The sequence below is a fragment of the Aspergillus niger genome (assembly GCF_000002855.4).
Source record: "Aspergillus niger supercontig An14".
NCBI lineage: Eukaryota > Fungi > Ascomycota > Eurotiomycetes > Eurotiales > Aspergillaceae > Aspergillus > Aspergillus niger.
In genome coordinates, this window is record NT_166529.1 from 635,361 (window position 1) to 653,580 (window position 18,220).

The window sequence follows — 18,220 nt, forward strand, 5'->3', positions numbered from 1 at the left end:
GAAAAGACCGGATTGGAGAGCCGTGGAGGGCGGGATCGGTGGATCGATCGATGCACAACCGTTGGACTGGCTTCCCTCTCGTTTGCCCCGCTATTCCTCTTGAGGTTTAGTCTCCCGCCAAGTACCGCCGCGGCCGAGTCTCGGCTCCGACATCTTCGGCCGGACGAGGAGGAAACTCGACAAAACAACCAGAAGAACAGCTGGACAGCTATGCTTTTTTTTTTTTTCCCCTTCCCTAATCACTCTTGTCCAACATGACTCCTCCGTCTTCGACTGCTCCATACATCCTACTGACCAAGATGGCAATAGTCAAATGCGGAATTAATCTTATCCCTGCCTGCCTAGGTTTTCTTCACGAGGCGACAACAATGTCGCTCGCTTGCCTGTTCCAGTTATTTCATCCGTTCTGCACAGGTTTTATTCTCCTTCATGGATATGACCGATGCATGTGGTAAACCTCAAGTTGGAGGCAACATACGTAGACTGAAACTAAACGAGGGGCAATTCTCCGGTCTCCTTCGCTAGTACTTTGTGGTGTCTGCATGCTGTCTAGATACGTAGTGTTTGCCCGTCCAGTCTGCCTTAGGCCGCCATGGTTCAGGTACCCTCAGTCGCGGCCGCAAGTGGGTCTGTTCTGGCCTCCATGGCTTCTCCTGTGTGTCCTTTGTGTTCCCTGGTAATAATGCAGATGCTCAAAGTTAATTCGCTTCCAACAGTTTGTCGGAGGCAAAGACGGGGGTTACAGATGACAAGCCATACCACCTGCACAGTTCCCTTTCCGTCCCGAGTCCCTCCTGAATAGACCGAGTTGTACTACACAAGATGTAACATACAAAATATCTTTGGAGTGCCAAAGTACTTCCTACTTGCCACTTACTATGGTGTATTTGTGTACTGAGTATGTTTTCATTCCCCGGGATAGCCGCATCCACCAATCATGAGACGGTCATTGGCAATGAAATGCCCCTTACTGTCCATCTCAACCAGTCAGGTGGCCAACAATCCGCATTTCACATCCTCAACTCTCCGACCGTCTCGCTTACTACGCCTGCTCTGACCACGACGCAGTCCATGTAAGCCATACGATGGATGTACTATCCCGGTCTATCTCAATCCACTACAGTATCTTGTACTTTACTCTCTTCAGCTCTGCCTCCGTCCCTTTTTTTCATCTCCCGCGGGTACTCCGAAGGAACACGGACCAAGTCAGTGGGCCACAGCAACCCCGTTCAGGTGGAGAGAGAGAGAGTGCATCGCCTCCCAATTTATTCTCACACACACACACATCTCATAGCCGACCGAGGGGCCTAGCCAGTCTCCTGGAACATTGGGAGTCCTAGCAACCTCCTTTTCCACCAATTCTTTTGACCTAATGATAATCACAACGATGATGAATCCGCCCAAAGTTCCCGGCTGTGGTTACCCGCCATGACGTCTCGGGAGGTCCCCATCGCCCCTCTTCCCGCTACCACAAAAGCTGGAAAAAGGCTGGCTGGCGCGCTATCGACGGAATCTATCCACGGTAAGTCGCTCTCGGAACCACCAACCCGGTTGGCGCTATAGTCAGCGTCCTAAGAATAAAAATTCTCCTACGAGAAGTGACATACATAAAATCTCCGACCAAACTACCCACTGGTCCAGCGCGGACGCTAGTAAATTTCTCGGCTTCAGACGTGGAGAAAATAACCTCGTTGAGTAAGGTTCTTGCTTCTTTTCCCCCAATTTCCCCCCCAATAGTCTCACCTGGCGGACCGGATACCGGGTGCCCAGGGTCTGCGGCAATGCCACCAGTGGTGTGATCCGGCTTCTTCAGAACCCCTTCCTTAGTGCGACGATGCTTCTCGATACACTCACTGTGGCTTGAGATCGCCAAGGATCGCAGAATTCTTCTCGTCGTCGTCGGCCGTATGCCTGCTGCCCCCCTCGGGTGATTGATGACCACCTCTGCCCGATCATCTCGCCCGAGATACTGGGATTGCTCTTGTTCTCATGACACGATTCTGGTTCATCTGGCAGCTGACCTTGTAGCATGTCTCCGGTTAGGTCGTTTCCGACGCACGAGACGCCTGGTGTGTGCCTTGGGCCACCAGATTCTGTATACGTCAAACTCGGCGGAGGTGGACGGCATCTGACTGATGGTCTCGGATGAGGCACCGGCCAGTGCTGGTCAGCCCTACCGTCATGGGTGATGACTGATCAGTGGAATTGATTCAGGATTATGCTCAACATTATTAATGTTCGCTTTAAGGTGTCCCCCCTGGCTGTGGGAACAAGGTTGGGCTTTAGCTTCATGGCACCAGCCCAGAATAGTAACCCCGCAGCACGATTACTCTCCCTCGACTTACAGCTAATTATGTTGTTAGCTGGGCTAAGGCTGATAAGATGTTAACAGACGAATGAGTGTGCCAGAAATGTGAAGGTGGTCTTAGATGTCGCGCGATGATGATGAACAACAGCTGCGGGATAGCAGACGAGGTGCTAAGGACAGTTGCGTCAGACGTGTCTACATGACTTGTGGATAGATAGCACCAACGGAGTGCTGAACTGATTAGATCTAGTCGAGCCTCATCTTGTTCTTCAACGGCGTCACCGAGATCCACAAGCTCTGACCACCACAAGTTTGGGTTGCCGCGGGGTCCGGGCTTGCCAATTTCCCAAAATTCAGCTCGAGGTCAGCACACCCCGGCTGCTATCCGCCCGGCGGGTGCACTACTGTACGATGCCGTGGGGGAACCGGTCCAAGACCTCCCTCTGAGGGCGGATGAGAATTATCCCGGATGACGGCAGGGCGTGTCGGTTGTTCCTCCTGTGTGTTATGTCACAGCGGCAGGAAACCTACTCCCGGTCGTCATCTTGCTGCTAAAGAGTGTATCGGACTTTATCCTGACGTCGGGGTGGAAAGCCGACCTCATCAACCTTCGGCAGATGGGATGCCGGTAAAGAGGGGCATCCCCCCGCATGAGACTTTCAGATCTACGACTCAGGCGGCAGTTACCTCACATGCCTCCCGGTTACCATGCAAAGACGGTTGGGATCAAAGGAATTATGGTAAGCTATCTACTTGCTCCCGGCCAACGCTTTTACTGTCGTCTCAAAGCTCTCAGGTTCTCGTCCCAAGATTTCCTCCAGGAGCGGCGACACCACGGCCGTCTCCCCGCGACGAATAGCATCCCACGCGGATGCCCACTCCCGTGTCAGGTCGATACCATGGTAGGTGTGTTTGGATCCGTGCTGCGGTAAAGCCACATACTCATCGACAGAGATCTCCCGCAGCGGAAGGGACTTGCCAACGGCCTGGCCGAGAATCTCGACCGTCTCCTTCAGCGAGACCTCCCTGGGGCCAGAGAGCAAAAGCACACGGTTCAGGTAGGGGAACCCCGCCGGATTCTTGGCACAGTCTGCAATCAGCTTCGCCGTGGCCTCCCCCAGCTCGTCACGTTTCACCCACGCAACGCCCGGTCCGTCGCCCGAGTGAGGGATCGCGATCTCGTCTGCGGGGTGGTGGATATCGAACCAGCTGGTGTAGATCGGATAGGACTCCGAGTACAGACCCTCCCGGATAGCGGTGTAGGTGAAGTGCCCGGGAAGTTCGGCCAAATACTTTTCGGTCCGCAGATGGGCGCCCATCACGTGCGCGACGCTAGTCTCCTCTAGATCGCCTGCAAAGGCGAGAGACGAATAGAAGATGTGCTTGACACCGCTGCGGCGGGCAGCGTCAATGGCATTCTTATGTGCCTGCCTCTGATCAGCATCACGCCAGCAATATGCCCGCTCGGGATGTCGCTGCAACCTACCTCGAACCGGAACTGGATCTCAAACGAGGCATACGAGATCAACATCAGGATGCCGATGCCATCGAAGGCGCGCTCTAGCGTGGCGGGGTCTTCATAGTCGGCCCGTCGGACGGTAGCTCCGGCCCGCGTGAGTTCTGCAAGATTATCTGGCTTGCGGGCGATCAGGATCAATTCCGATGCAGGCACCAGCTTGACGAGGTGATTGATGATGCTGGTCCCCAGTCCTCCTGCTGCAGGAAAGACACCGATTTTGGCCATGGTGTGTGCGTAGCGTATGACGTAAGGGTGGTCGCACAGGTGCTCCTCTTTCAAGGCCTCGTGATATGTAGGAATGTAGTGATGGACTGTGTGTAGATTTGTCCTATGCAATGCTATGTAGAGGGAAGATGTGCAAGTCAGGGGTCGTTGGCTTGATGGTGTGAAGCCCAAAAGGGTGTGTCTTGGAGCCCCGCTGTTGCTGGCTTACAAATCGGTCTGACGTTGAGGGCAGTCATCAGTGGCTCCGATCGACCATCAGGGGTTCAACCAGCTTTGGAGGGGGTTCAACTTGACCCTGACGGCTATCAACCATCGATTGGCCTCTATAGAGTAATCAAATCACTCAGGTGAAGGAACAGGAGGCTACATGGCTTTCTCGCACCACAGTCGATGATTCTTGGTCCGGGTGCAGGCTGTTTACCGGCACACCCGGAAGCTACCTAGAAATACTCCTCAGCCAAACACATACATTTATACAACAAAAATTATAAATCGACTCGTTATCGAAAAAGTGGTATCTTTTGAGAAAGAAAGCTGCGACGGTAAACTAGGACAACAAACCATGTCCTTTGATTCCAGTGCCCCTTCTTACTAGTAGTAGCCACGTGATCGTAGTATCAGTCCGGACCTCTTTGGAAGGTTCAGTGTGTCTTTGGATAATCTTCCAATTATGAAATCATGCTCATAAAGTAATGGAGTATCAGTAGTGTCATGCTTCTTAATACTACGAGTATCATTGTAAGCTACTGGTAACTTATTACTAGTAGTACTACTTACTAGTAGATGCTACTACTACAGGAATATATATATTCTCCCGAGATCGATCAAACACACTACTAATACATCCATCATCCACTGCACGATCTCCTCCAAACCCCATTAAACTAACCGTTAGCCCGGCACATCGGCAGGTAAATCAAAATTCATGTTTATTCAAGTCTCATTACTACCTGTAAATAACATAAAATAGTACATACTATCAAAGTGACATTTCCCCTCCCAACACCAGCAAGAAGAGAAAGTAGGGAGGACTACTGGGTAATGCACTAATCCAAACACGGCTAGTAAGAAGCACGAGTAGTTGGACTCATCGCGTCTCACCTCACTGGGAATGGTCCATCTCTATTTTAAAAGTATCAATATTACCATCATCACTATCTTGTTACAGGATTAGTAGAGGCAGACAAGGATAGAGCCTTTCAGGTACAGAGAGGATAAGGTTGGGGGTTGTTGATCTGCTCGCGGGATAGAATAGTAGACTAGGAGCTTTACTATAAACAGCAAGTTGGAAGGTACTATAGATGTCTGAGTCGCGATAAGTGCATATACCAAGGATAAAATGGTGGGAGAAAAGGTTATATCTGAAGGCATGCTTGTTCAACGGATACGTATCCTGAAGTTGCACGGCATTATGAACTAGTATAAGGGGAAAGGGAGATGAAATGCATAGAAAAGAATCTAAAGTTTTCATGGCTCTATTTACTTTTCGCTGTAATGGAGAATAGAGAAATGCAAACTAACATCGCTTATAAGCTAGTCACTCGCAGTAGAGAAGCACCCTGAAGAAGAGATACTCAGGTTGAGGGGATTAAGATCATGAGAATGAACGGGGTATACCTGTGACGACCAACTCTTTTTGAGAGTCTCGAATTAGCAGAGTCCTTAGGTCACATATCCATATGTTAACGGTGCCAATACATTTCCGGATAGAGATAAATAACAAATTACATCTTTGCAATGCAATACTCCTTGCAATGACCGTATTCAGACATTGATGTCATCGTCATCATCGAAGCTTCTCCTCCCAGTCCTCCATGAATTGCAAAACCCACTTCCACAGATTTGGAGAGGCGACAAACATATCTTGTCGAATCCTCCGCGGAGGCTCAGCTGCATACTCTGCTTTCCACTCGGACATGAGCGTCATTTTCTTGGCTATTGTGTGCTTGAACACGTTGTTCCGGAAATAGTCTTTCTCATCCCCTTCAACTTTCCACAGGGGTCGGTCCTCCTGTTGAACCTCATCATAAAGCTGGAGGTAGCGAGGCAAGCGACGTTGTTGTAAGAAGTACTCCCCAATGCCTTTTGCAGGGCCAGAGGTAGATTGCCAAACGGTAGCAAAGAGGTTGTAATCACCGATGGAGTCTAGTCCGAGTAGTCGACTCAGGTTCCAGTAGAAATGGCCTTGTTCAAGCGTTTCGCGGTACCTGCGCACCATACTCGTTTCGGCTGATCCGGGAATAGCTGCCAGGAAGCCATCGACGAAGGCCGCATGTAACTCTGGGCTTATCTTGTCGCCATATTGTGGCAGTCCGGGAGGGACTAACAGCATGGAGTCCGGAACAGAAGATGTAAAGGCCCAGTCGATGATACAAGTAATGTTGTAGTCGTCGTCAACATAGATGTTATTGACACTGAGGTCAGCGTGACATAGCGGAAAAGTCCCCTGATGAACAGTTGGGTGTTCAAGCTTGTGTACAATATCGCGGAGAGCATTTCCTGCAACGATGTAATCCAGCCTGTTATCTGCGGAATCAATCTTGCCTCCGACAGTGACGAAGTCATTCCACAGATCTACAGCTTGTCGATGTTGCTTGTCGGAATCATAGTCTTCTCTCGAAGGAACTGGAGCCACAAAGCAATGGTGTGATAAGCGCAGACACTCTGCTTGTTCTAGGAATGTGGAAACAAGACTGTCGTAGAACTCTGCATCGGTAGCAAAAGGGCCACGCTGGCCTTCTATCAAGAATCGCTCATGTAACATATAACAGCGCCATAGGCATCCCTTGATTTTGAAGGCTCCGTCTTCTTCAAAAAGTGAGCCTATCCTATCAAGCCGCAACTGCGAAAGCTTCCAGGTGGTACCGCCTAACTGGGTTAAGACCCTGGCCTTTCTCGAAGGATCTAGGTCAGGTAGGGGAGAGCCAGCTGTTACCCAAACCTTTGACAGGGGCCATCCAGGTGCTTGGCTCATGAGCATGAACGGAACTTTGGTTTCATTATCTGACGATGCGCTGTGACAGGTTAGGCTCGAAGTATATGTCCAGAGGGGTGCATTACCAATAGTCATATACTTCTGGGACCGGAATATCGCTATGGGCTTTGAGGTATCGGAGCGTAGCAGCTTCACTTGCTAGTAGCTTCACTCCAAGATCAAGAGGCATAGATGTCCTCTGGTGTGGTGATCTAAAGACCCATTGTACGCCATCCTCGAAAAGGATGAAGATAGCCCAGTTGAAGCTTCCTGAGGCAGGACGTTGACTGAGATCACATGTACATGGAATACCCTGGCGTAGTGTGCTCGCCCGACGACACACTGCTTCATGGTCGAAATCAGCGTAAATGAAGATGTTTTGCTTCGAGCTCGGGGACATATCGGCCGCCGAAAATTTCGAGGATAGAAGGGAAAGAACGAGGGGCCCGGAGAGTGTGGCCCAAACAGGGATGACCAGCAATGCGTCTCACATTGTCTTGGCTCATGCATAAAAGCGGTGACGGCCAGCTTCCTCTGGGCCAACCATGGCGTGTAATGAGACCGCAACATCATACCCATTGCAAGTTGCGTAGAATGACAGACAATATATAAACTCATCAGGAAGTTGCAACATTTGATAAGGTTTTTTGTTTTGCTTTTTCTTTCATGAGTGAAAATGGTGAATAACAATAGGAATTAGGGTTCTATCACGATCAAGACGAGACAGATGGTATGCTTGAGTAATGTTATCACCTAAGCTGACTAGCACGACCACAAGTAGACCTAAAGATAGGGGTTGCCGCAGGGACAATCTTTCAGGATTCGAGGGAAGCCTGCCCCTGCGTCCCTGGTACTCGCTTCCCTGTTCAGGCAGAGTGACCACCATCATAGATCCTGATATTATTGGTCAATACATCATTTCGGAGCTATGATGCGATGCTGAAAATGCCGCAGCCTACATAACGCATCGCCGGTGCTGTGTCTCGTACGTCGGGTATACACACTCGTTTTGGGGTAAACTACGTGTGGCCATAACACATTCCGTCGCTGATAGGCTGTTAGAGCCGACCCCGCGAATGGTGTCGCATATTCTTCGCTGATGAGGGATTAATCTTGTCCAGATTCTTTTGGGCTTGCAACACAGCTCTGCATGATAGACCTTATCCTGGGGAAGTTGGTCACTATATAGAAGGGCGGCTGCCTGTCCATGCTTGGACCGATCTGCATTTGTTGGCATTTCGAGAGCATAGACACAGTAGATCCAGATATCTAGATCTTAATTTTGTCTGTTGGATGTCGCAATATGCTTAGAATGGGATGAAAGCACCATAGCCCCTGTGACATTAGTCGAGCACCTAGAAAGCTTCGAATATTCGAATAGCGGAACGATCCGACAATAGATTTAAGAACCCTGCAGCATGTAGAAATTGGCTTGTAGCCGTAAGCTTCCGCTGTTGCATAAGTGGATGCAGACTTCATATATGTAGCACTAGGTAAAAGTCGATGGGCGAATCGCGATAGACAACCTTGGCCGCATGCGGCGGCTGTACTTATTGTTTAAATGCCACACACAACTGCCTTATCAGCAGCTATCGTGCATGTCCTCGGTGTTCTCGGCCTATCAGACAGAACAGCCAACGATTGTGCTCGGCGGATGCCACCATCGAAAACCGCTTTCCGTTGTCGGACAGCTCGCCACAGTTAGCGGGTTCTTTTCCCATGTATGACACCTCGATCGACAGGCCAGGCCGCCAACAGGCAGCCGCAGTCATAGCACCCCGCATTATCCTTCCCCCCTCTCTTGGATCGGAAGTCGGCTGTGACAAAGTTTGGGCTAGCGCTACCACAACGCCAGCTGGGCTGAACACTGTAAACACCTCTGTAACACTGCGTCTCTGGTGCGGACTGTTGAGTATCAGGATGGGCGACGGAGATGACGACAACTCCTCATACAATCCCGTTACTGGCCAGGATATCACGAATTCGCCACATATCGCATCTTAAAATTAATCAAGGGGGGAGATAATGGTTCGGATGGATCGACAATCAGCGCCCCGGACGCGATTATCGCCTCCGCATAGACCTGCCCGATTGGGATAGATGACGGGGAGACTGACGATGATGATCTGGGATCGTATTCCAGGAGAGCTAGTGACAACTTGAAACCTCAATGCGACCTGCGAGTTGATAGTCATAACTGCCTTTTCAACAGCGCGATTATAGTAAACTGATGAGGTGGGATATCCCTATATTTGAGACTGGTTGAGCACGGCGACCGAAAGGCGGATAGGTCCAATGACCGTAGTAAAGCGATAATTGCTCGAGAATATGTCGCAGCTATTCAACCAGTATATGAGGCAAATATCACGACCACAGCCTGGCTGAGTGCTGCTCAGATAATTAGTTCCTCGGTCACTGCAACAGGCCTTTGGATGCCCGAAGCTGCCATCCCCACTTGGGAAGTCCTGCCGAGCCTAAAAAAACCAGCCCCCGCAAAAGTCAAAAGTCAAAGGCGGAAAAAAATTTCACTTATCGTCAACTTATCTATCTTGTCCACTCACGAGGATCTCTTCCATGACCAATTGATCATTAACTTGGTCATTATCATCTTGATAACCATCTTACCTTTCCAAACTAAGCATGCTGGCCTTGTGAGGGGAAGCCCGAGAATCCCCATGCCCTTGCGTCCTTAGACTTGTTCATATATGAACCGTCCCCTCAGCACCTGAAACCGGTTGTATGAATTTGCAGAAAATGGACAATTGGGTGCACGACTTGTCCATCGATCTCGTTGCTCTCCCGCTTGGCTGAATTGATTATTTGTGATTGTGCAATTTCTTCCAATTTGTCTCCGGATGCCGATGGACTTGGAAAACAACGGGCCGATCAAACCGATCCAGTCGGTCGACCAGAGCGTCCAAGATGCTCATGATCTTGCGGCCATGGGCCATGACCAGGCCATGACTCGAAAATTCGATATTTGGAGCATGTTGTCTCTCGCGTTTTGTGTCTTAGGTTAGTTCTGCCCGATCGTCGGAATTTTTCGTGTGCTCTGTGCGCGCTGCACCCACCGGGGCGCCAAGAACGGCAGCTAACCGTTGCGACCCAGGCACCTACTCTACTTTCGCGCAGGATTTAGATAGCGGACTCACCAATGGCGGCTCCGTGACCATTCTCTGGGGTCTCGTGCTGGTCACGGTCTGCAACTTGTGTGTCGCAGTTTCGCTTGGAGAGCTCACTAGTAGCATGCCGACCGCTCTGGGCCAGGCGTATTGGGTGTTTCGACTTTGGGACACCCCGTTGGGTCGATTTACCTCGTACATGTGCGCATGGATCAACATGTTCGGCTGGTGGACCTTGACAGCGTCCCAGGTTGCTTTCATGGCTGAATTTCTGCTGGGAATGAAAGTTATGTTCGATAATTCATGGGGCGGGGCCAGCACTGGATGGCTGAATTTCATCGTCTACATCGGTACAGTCTTGGTGTTGACTGTCATCAACCTAGTCGGCTGTAGGAAGGAAAAGGTCCTCCCATGGCTCAATAACTTTGTCGGCATATGGTTTACCGGCTTGTTCGTCGTCTTGTCACTTGCGCTGCTCATCTCCGTCGGTGTGAAGAAAGATCTCTCCTTCCAACCTGCGTCTTTCGTCTTTGGAGCTTGGCTGAACGAAACCGGTTGGGGAAACGGGGTCGTTTGGTTCACGGGCCTAGTGCAGGCCGCCTATGGTCTTACGGCTTTCGATGCCGTTATCCATATGGTCGAGGAGATCCCTGCCCCGCGTCGCAACGCCCCAAAAGTCATGTGGCTTTCCGTACTCATGGGGGCCATCACTGGTTTTATCTTCATGATGGTGTGCTTGTTTTGCATTCAGGACATCAACGAGGTTATCAACTCCCCAACCGGATTGCCGTTCATGGAGTTGATGGTGGAGACAGTAGGCCTGGAGGGTGGGGCCACACTCATCGCTTTATTCATCTTTAATGGCCTGGGCCAGGGAATTAGTATCCTAACGACCGCTTCTCGACTAACTTGGGGCTTTGCACGAGATGGTGGCTTACCTTGGAGCGGATACTTCATGCTGGTCGATCCGGTATGGAAGGTTCCGGCACGAGCACTATGGTTCCAGGGCTTTTGGATTGCATTGGTCGGAATCCTTTATCTGTTCGCCAACACGGTGCTCGATGCTATCTTGAGTGTTAGTACGATCGCTTTGACCATTTCATATGGTCTTCCCATTGCTGCCCTTCTGGTAGTCGGGCGCGATAAGCTGCCACCAGGCCAGTTCCATCTGGGACGATGGGGGAAGCTGATCAACTGGGTCAGCATCATCTACTGCATAATCACGACAGTATTCTTCCTATTCCCAGGGTCCCCAAACCCGTCACCTAGCGATATGAATTATGCGATTGCTGTGTTTGGAGTGATGCTGGTGGTCGCCGTTGGATTTTGGTTCGTTCAAGGAAACCGCACGTATTTGAAGACGGAGGATGCCATCGACCAGATGATTCAGGCACAGAGGCTTGAAATCAATACGGCGACGCAGGCGCAAGACAAGAAGAAATAGATCTTTGTATATAGTTTTCGAGTGTAATGACTACAATGACCTTCACTATTCTGTTAGCCAAGCTTGCATGCGTAGAAAGCAAATAAGTCCACTGGAACCCACTCGTGAGAAAAAGGCTTCAAAGATCGCCTACCGGTACTTTCTAAGGTCGAGACCAAACAATGTCACTCGAGGATCATCAGTAAGCAACATGTAGGATCGACAATTGCACGTTCTGCGGAGAGAGAGCAAAGAGTGTATGTAAGTCGGTGAGAATGGCCCATGACCCAAGTGGACGCGCCCTCCACGTGTTGTGCGCCATCACCCCACGTATGGCACCACTCCTCTCATGCCGATGTTCCTTGACTCTAAGAATACTTTAACTCCCCAGTGGTTCTTCAATAAGGCTGATTTCTCCCACCTGACCAGAATTTGCTAATGTTGTACTTGCTATCTCTTTAGATGACCCAGGCCGTTTTTTCCGTGGAGCAATTACCTGGTTGCTAATACATAACGATGCACCTACATTTCACAACTAGTCTTCCGAGATAGGAGTTTACGATATCTCCATGGCACGTGAAGACCAAGACAGCCAGATTAGGGAAAAATAAGATCGCTCAACAATCATGATGTGGCTAGCGTGTCTGCAGACCTATAATGGGAAATATTCTCCCTACTGCCATCGGATATATTACATTCTACCGGATATGTGAGCATAGGAAAGCGCGAACATACAGGTCACCCATCTATTGGTATCAGGCCGGAAGACTCGGATCAAGTATCCTGTTGTCATCGGTCGATTGAAGTTCTAGTTGATGACGTTGGGAGTTTAATCTCACATGAGTGTTACCCTTGAGAACAAAATATACACCTTGATGCACCCTGAATGCTGACACGGCTATGAAACACGGGAACAGGAACCGGATGGCCTAAAGGGCCCAGACCAGATTTGATTAGTGTTCCACAGCCTAAACAATCCCGAAAGTACCCACCTGCTAGCTGGTTATATCCGAGCCTTAGAAGGTTGTTCCTGGCCCTGAGGGGCTGTCCAGATAGCTTATCTACCGATAGACAGTGACGCAACGTACGTATGCATTACTTGCAGCCGGTCTTTAGACACCTTTGCGAGTAGTGGCCTGGATCCTTCAAAGCAAAAGAGCTGTGGTTGCTGCGCACCCTGGGATATGATTGATTCCAACCATACTAAACTGACTCGTGGGCTAAATCCGCCGAAGGCTCAGTAAGAGCTCTTGGGGCCTATTACCAGCTGGGTCTTGATGGCCTTAGGTCATCGCGGGCAATATTTCCAGACAGGACGAAGTTTGCAGCCCGCTATTGACGTGGTGCTGCACCTCTTGCTGCATCTCTATACCCGGGGCCATACCGAGAATATTCTGATGTGGACCTTATCTTATTTTTTAGCGAATGATATCAGCGGGAAGAGCTCATAGTGGGGATTTCGGTTTTACGGGTTCAAGATGCTCCGGGTATACGGGTTTACGGAGAACGCTTTTTCAGCAAACTGTCTCCATATTGGCTTTCTGCGAGAGAAAATATTGGAATATAACAGATTAAACGCCCACAGCTCTGATGACATCTAGTTGAGTACCTGAGCCAGACTGTCACGCAGGGCCCTGGTTTTGTGGACTGTGGTTCATAGGTATGCTTATCGGCGGGCTGCTGAGATCTACAACGGATATACTGACCGATTACCCCGTGTAGTTGTGACAAGTGGAATCATTGCTCAGGATGGACACTTCATCATCTTCAGGAACTGTGGACGTTGAGCCTGGGAACTCTTCTATTCCCAAGCAGCTGACGCTCACGTGGCGCAATGTTAGTGTGAACGTCACAGCCCCCGATGCCGCCCTGGGCGATACACTACTGTCAGTGGCCGATCCACGGCAGATTTCGGGGTGGTTCAGCAAGAGCCAAAGGCCAAAGAGGGTAGGTTTGAGACATTATCAAGCTCGGATCAATGCTAACAATTCTACAAGACGATTCTTAAGGACATCTCTGGTCAACTTCGGCCAGGAGAAATGGTAGGAGAAATTAAATGAGCAGATAGATTGACAGCTTACTGACAAGGCCTAGTTGCTCGTTCTCGGACGCCCAGGATCAGGGTGTACATCATTCCTTCGTGTAATCTCCAATGATCGCGAAGCTTTCGACGAAGTTGTCGGAGAGACTCGATATGGAAGCATGGACCACAAACAGGCCAAGAAGTACCGGCAGCAGATCATGTTCAACAATGAAGACGATGTTCATTTCCCTACTTTGACCGTTAATCGAACGATGAAATTCGCCCTTCGAAACAAGGTTCCCAGAGAACGACCCGAGCACCTGCACAATCGGAAAGATTACGTTCAGGAGAAAAGAGACGGAATTCTTGAGTCGCTGGGTATCCCGCACACAAAGAAGACATTGGTTGGAAACGAATTTATCCGTGGTGTATCTGGTGGTGAGCGGAAGCGTGTTTCCTTGGCAGAAGTTATGGCTGGCCAGGTATCGATCATCTCTCCATATGACATGAACATATTACTTACGACCGAAATTAGAGTCCTGTTCAATTCTGGGATAACCCAACTCGCGGTCTGGATTCCAAAACAGCGGTTGAATTCGCCCGCATGCTGCGACGCGAGGCCAACGAGAATCAAAAGACGATAATGGCTACCATGTACCAAGCTGGAAATGGCATTTTCGACGAGTTCGACAAGATCCTTGTCCTGGCGGAGGGTGTCGTTACCTACTACGGGCCGCGCGCATTGGCTCGGGGTTACTTTGAAGACATGGGATTCATCTGCCCCAAGGGAGCCAACATCGCCGACTTTCTGACATCGGTTACGGTGGTCACTGAACGGATTGTCGCCCCAGGTATGGAAGACAAGGTTCCCAATTCGCCCGCTGAGTTCGAGGCTCGTTACCGCCAGAGTGCGATCTACTCCCAGATGATGAATGATATCCAGCCGCCAGAGAAACTGGTAAACGAGGATGAGAACTTGGCTCTAGCAGTGGCAATGGAGAAGAGAAAGCAGCATGTTCCTCGACCTCAGAGTGTCTATACGGCTGGTCTGTGGGATCAGATCCTCAGCTGCACCCTTCGGTAAGCTACTTGAAACTGGAAGCATGGCGGAGAAACTGACATTTTCCAAGTCAATTCCAGATTTTGGCCGGTGACAAGCTTTCTATTGCCATTAAGGTGGTTTCCGCTATCTTACAGGCTCTTGTCTGCGGCAGTTTATTCTACAACCTTAAGCTAGACAGCAGTTCGATTTTCTTGCGTCCGGGTGCTCTCTTCTTCCCCGTTCTTTACTTCCTCCTCGAAACAATGTCTGAAACAACCGGATCATTCATGGGTCGACCTATTCTTTCGCGGCAAAAGAGGTTTGGCTTCTACCGACCGACAGCTTTCGCTATCGCCAATGCGATTACCGATATCCCTATCGTCTTGGTTCAGGTGTCCTGTTTCTCCTTGATTTTGTACTTCATGAGTGCGATGCAAATGGATGCAGGCCGCTTCTTCACGTACTGGATCATTATTATCGTGCAAACGCTGTGCTTCATGCAAATGTTCCGCGCGATTGGTGCCTTGTGCAAGCAGTTCGGTAATGCGTCCAAGATGACCGGATTTCTCTCAACTGTCTTTTTCGTCTACGGAGGTTTGTTGTGCCAAATACAACTATTTTGAAATTCTGCTAATCAGCACAGGATATCTGATTCCTTTTGAGAAGATGCATGTTTGGTTCCGGTGGATATTCTACCTGAACCCTGGTGCATATGCTTTCGAGGCGCTGATGGCCAACGAGTTTACGGGCCTGGAACTCAAGTGTGTCGAGCCTGACTATATCCCATACGGGTCGGGCTATCCTACCGGCTCTTCCCCTTACCGCGGCTGCACTGTCAAGGGTAGCAATTCGGAAGGCATCATTGACGGTGCCGCCTACATCAAAGAGCAGTACAATTACACTTATCACCATGTCTGGCGAAGCTTCGGCATTATCATTGGCTTCTGGGCATTTTTTATTTTTCTGACGGCGATTGGATTCGAATTGCGCAACAGCAGTGCCGGATCTTCCGTCCTCCTCTACAAGCGAGGCGCCAAAAGCAAGAAGCCAGACGAGGAGAGCAACGTCTCGTCTAAGTCTGAAGGAGCTGTCCTTGCACAGTCTGGAAAACAGTCCACGTTCACATGGAACAATCTCGACTACCACGTTCCTTTCCATGGCCAGAAGAAGCAATTGCTGGACCAGGTGTTTGGATATGTCAAGCCGGGTAATCTGGTGGCATTGATGGGATGCTCCGGTGCGGGAAAGACCACGTAAGTGCTAAGTGAAACGACAGAGTGATGCAAAGCTGATTGATATAGATTGCTCGATGTGTTGGCTCAGCGCAAGGATAGTGGTGAGATCTACGGATCCATTTTGATAGATGGTCGGCCACAAGGTATCAGTTTCCAGCGTACCACTGGCTACTGCGAGCAGATGGATGTCCACGAAGGCACCGCGACCGTGAGAGAAGCCTTGGTCTTCTCCGCGCTTCTCCGCCAACCTGATAGCGTACCACGCGAAGAGAAGATTGCATATGTCGATCACATCATTGATCTCCTGGAGCTGAGCGATATCCAGGACGCTTTGATTGGAGGTATGTGAGAACTCGGGACAAAGACTGATTGATTACTGACAAGACAGTTCCCGGGGCTGGTTTGAGCATTGAACAGCGGAAGAGAGTGACATTGGGTGTCGAACTGGTCGCCAAGCCAACGCTTCTCTTCTTGGATGAACCGACCTCGGGTCTAGATGGACAGTCTGCTTACAACATTATCCGATTTCTAAGAAAGCTCGTCGACAGTGGTCAAGCTGTGCTGGTAAGTCTATATGCCTTTACATATTGGCGTATCTCACATATTCCAGTGCACTATCCATCAGCCTTCAGCGGTCTTGTTCGATGCGTTCGACTCGCTAGTGCTGCTTGCCAAGGGCGGAAAGATGACCTACTTCGGAGAGAGTAAGCTTGCCACCCGCCTGTACGGACTGAATCTAACACTCCATTAGCTGGCGAAGAGTCACACAAAGTGTTGGAATACTTTGCGAAGAACGGAGCCCCCTGTCCTCCAGACATGAACCCCGCCGAACACATTGTGGAGGTTATCCAGGGTAATACCGAGAAGCCTATTGACTGGGTTGATGTGTGGAGCCGATCTGAGGAGCGCGAGCGCGCTCTTGCAGAGCTTGAAGCCTTGAACAAGGAGGGACAATCACATACCGATTATGTGGAAGACCAAAGCAACTTTGCAACCCCGGTTTGGTTCCAGTTCAAGATGGTGCTGCAGCGCCTCATGGTCCAGCTATGGCGGTCACCGGTAGGTTCCAAAATCATCTATGACTAGGGGCATTGACTGACGTTGATCAGGACTACATGTGGAACAAAATCATCCTGCACGTCTTTGCTGCACTGTTCAGTGGATTCACCTTCTGGAAGATGGGAGATGGAACTTTTGCGCTACAGCTTCGACTGTTTGCTATCTTTAACTTCATTTTCGTCGCACCAGGATGTATCAACCAGATGCAGCCGTTCTTCTTGCACAATCGCGATATCTTCGAAACCCGAGAGAAGAAGGTAAAGTCCTGCAGCAGTACTTTCATCAACGCTGGCTAACCGAAAGCAGTCTAAAACCTACCACTGGATCGCCTTCATCGGTGCCCAAGCAGTTTCCGAAATTCCCTACCTGATTATCTGCGCCACGCTCTACTTCGCATGCTGGTACTTTGTTGCCGGATTGCCTGTTGATGCGTACATCTCCGGCCACATGTACTTGCAGATGATCTGTGCGTACCCTTCCTTTGCAGAACTGAGCAGAACTGACTGATTTAGTCTACGAATTCTTGTATACATCGATCGGACAGGCCATCGCGGCATACGCACCCAACGAGTACTTCGCCGCCATCATGAACCCCATCCTCATCGGTGCGGGTATGATCGCTTTCTGTGGTGTCGTTGTGCCCTACGATAGTATTACGCCCTTCTGGCGGTACTGGATGTACTACCTTGACCCGTTCACCTACTTGGTGGGTGGTCTTCTGGGCGAGGTGCTCTGGGATGTCAAGGTGCAGTGCGAGCCTTCGGAGTATATCCAATTCAACGCCCCGTCCGGACAGACCTGCGGCCAGTACATGGCCGAGTTTATCTCCGAGCAGACTGGTTACCTCTTGGACGCGAATGCCACCGGCACTTGCTCGTTCTGCCAGTACTCGATGGGTTCGGACTATGCGAAGACCTTCAACTTGAAGGAGAAGTACTATTCGTGGAGAGATGTGAGTGTATCCTTGGTCAAAAATGAAACCAAATGCTAATTCATTGCAGACTGGAATTACGGCGCTGTTTTGTATCACGTCGTACGGATTGGTGTTCTTGATGATGAAGTTGCGGAGCAAGAAAACGAAGAGCGCACGGTCGGAGTAGACCACGACCACAAGATAGGATGTATTGATATTGATAGGAGAAGGGGAGGTTGGGGGGGAAGGGGAAGAGAGGCTTTGAAGGGAAGAGCCAGACAAGCATTCTTTGAGTAAATAGATACTAGATGATAGACCGACTGGATGCAGTCATATAGATACTACTGATTTTACTAGACTTTAATACAACACTACAT

At 50.0% G+C, this 18,220-nt stretch overlaps 7 protein-coding genes across 7 annotated transcripts; 2 read left to right on the forward strand and 5 right to left on the reverse strand.

The window, feature by feature from the left end:
• Positions 1 to 597: 597 nt before the first annotated feature.
• On the reverse strand, positions 598 to 2,031 carry An14g02550 (hypothetical protein; the record flags this gene model as incomplete). The annotated part of the gene is made up of 6 exons (XM_059744131.1): positions 598 to 813; positions 878 to 894; positions 1,044 to 1,104; positions 1,282 to 1,369; positions 1,608 to 1,822; positions 1,855 to 2,031. The coding sequence occupies 6 exons, from the start codon at positions 2,029 to 2,031 to the stop codon at positions 598 to 600; spliced, it is 774 nt and encodes a 257-aa protein (XP_059604617.1).
• Positions 2,032 to 3,057: 1,026 nt separating this feature from the next.
• On the reverse strand, positions 3,058 to 4,052 carry An14g02560 (uncharacterized protein; the record flags this gene model as incomplete). Its single annotated transcript, XM_001400845.1, has 2 exons — positions 3,058 to 3,735; positions 3,795 to 4,052. 2 exons carry the CDS (start codon positions 4,050 to 4,052, stop codon positions 3,058 to 3,060), a joined length of 936 nt encoding a protein of 311 aa, XP_001400882.1.
• Positions 4,053 to 5,838: 1,786 nt separating this feature from the next.
• Positions 5,839 to 7,426, reverse strand: An14g02570 (uncharacterized protein; the record flags this gene model as incomplete). Its single annotated transcript, XM_001400846.3, has 2 exons — positions 5,839 to 7,066; positions 7,113 to 7,426. 2 exons carry the CDS (start codon positions 7,424 to 7,426, stop codon positions 5,839 to 5,841), a joined length of 1,542 nt encoding a protein of 513 aa, XP_001400883.1.
• A 1,189-nt stretch (positions 7,427 to 8,615) lies between these two features.
• An14g02580 (hypothetical protein) lies at positions 8,616 to 9,221 on the reverse strand (the record flags this gene model as incomplete). Its single annotated transcript, XM_059744133.1, has 2 exons — positions 8,616 to 9,025; positions 9,110 to 9,221. The coding sequence occupies 2 exons, from the start codon at positions 9,219 to 9,221 to the stop codon at positions 8,616 to 8,618; spliced, it is 522 nt and encodes a 173-aa protein (XP_059604618.1).
• A 660-nt stretch (positions 9,222 to 9,881) lies between these two features.
• An14g02590 (uncharacterized protein) lies at positions 9,882 to 11,592 on the forward strand (the record flags this gene model as incomplete). Its single annotated transcript, XM_001400848.3, has 2 exons — positions 9,882 to 10,041; positions 10,136 to 11,592. The coding sequence occupies 2 exons, from the start codon at positions 9,882 to 9,884 to the stop codon at positions 11,590 to 11,592; spliced, it is 1,617 nt and encodes a 538-aa protein (XP_001400885.3).
• A 178-nt stretch (positions 11,593 to 11,770) lies between these two features.
• An14g02600 (hypothetical protein) lies at positions 11,771 to 12,953 on the reverse strand (the record flags this gene model as incomplete). Its single annotated transcript, XM_059744134.1, has 5 exons — positions 11,771 to 11,948; positions 12,443 to 12,539; positions 12,637 to 12,707; positions 12,785 to 12,828; positions 12,912 to 12,953. The coding sequence occupies 5 exons, from the start codon at positions 12,951 to 12,953 to the stop codon at positions 11,771 to 11,773; spliced, it is 432 nt and encodes a 143-aa protein (XP_059604619.1).
• Positions 12,954 to 13,320: 367 nt separating this feature from the next.
• On the forward strand, positions 13,321 to 18,030 carry An14g02610 (uncharacterized protein; the record flags this gene model as incomplete). Its single annotated transcript, XM_001400850.1, has 14 exons — positions 13,321 to 13,518; positions 13,569 to 13,613; positions 13,666 to 14,076; positions 14,130 to 14,674; positions 14,725 to 15,230; positions 15,280 to 15,889; positions 15,938 to 16,212; positions 16,260 to 16,435; positions 16,482 to 16,575; positions 16,623 to 16,930; positions 16,981 to 17,187; positions 17,237 to 17,396; positions 17,443 to 17,882; positions 17,932 to 18,030. 14 exons carry the CDS (start codon positions 13,321 to 13,323, stop codon positions 18,028 to 18,030), a joined length of 4,074 nt encoding a protein of 1,357 aa, XP_001400887.1.
• Positions 18,031 to 18,220: the final 190 nt, after the last annotated feature.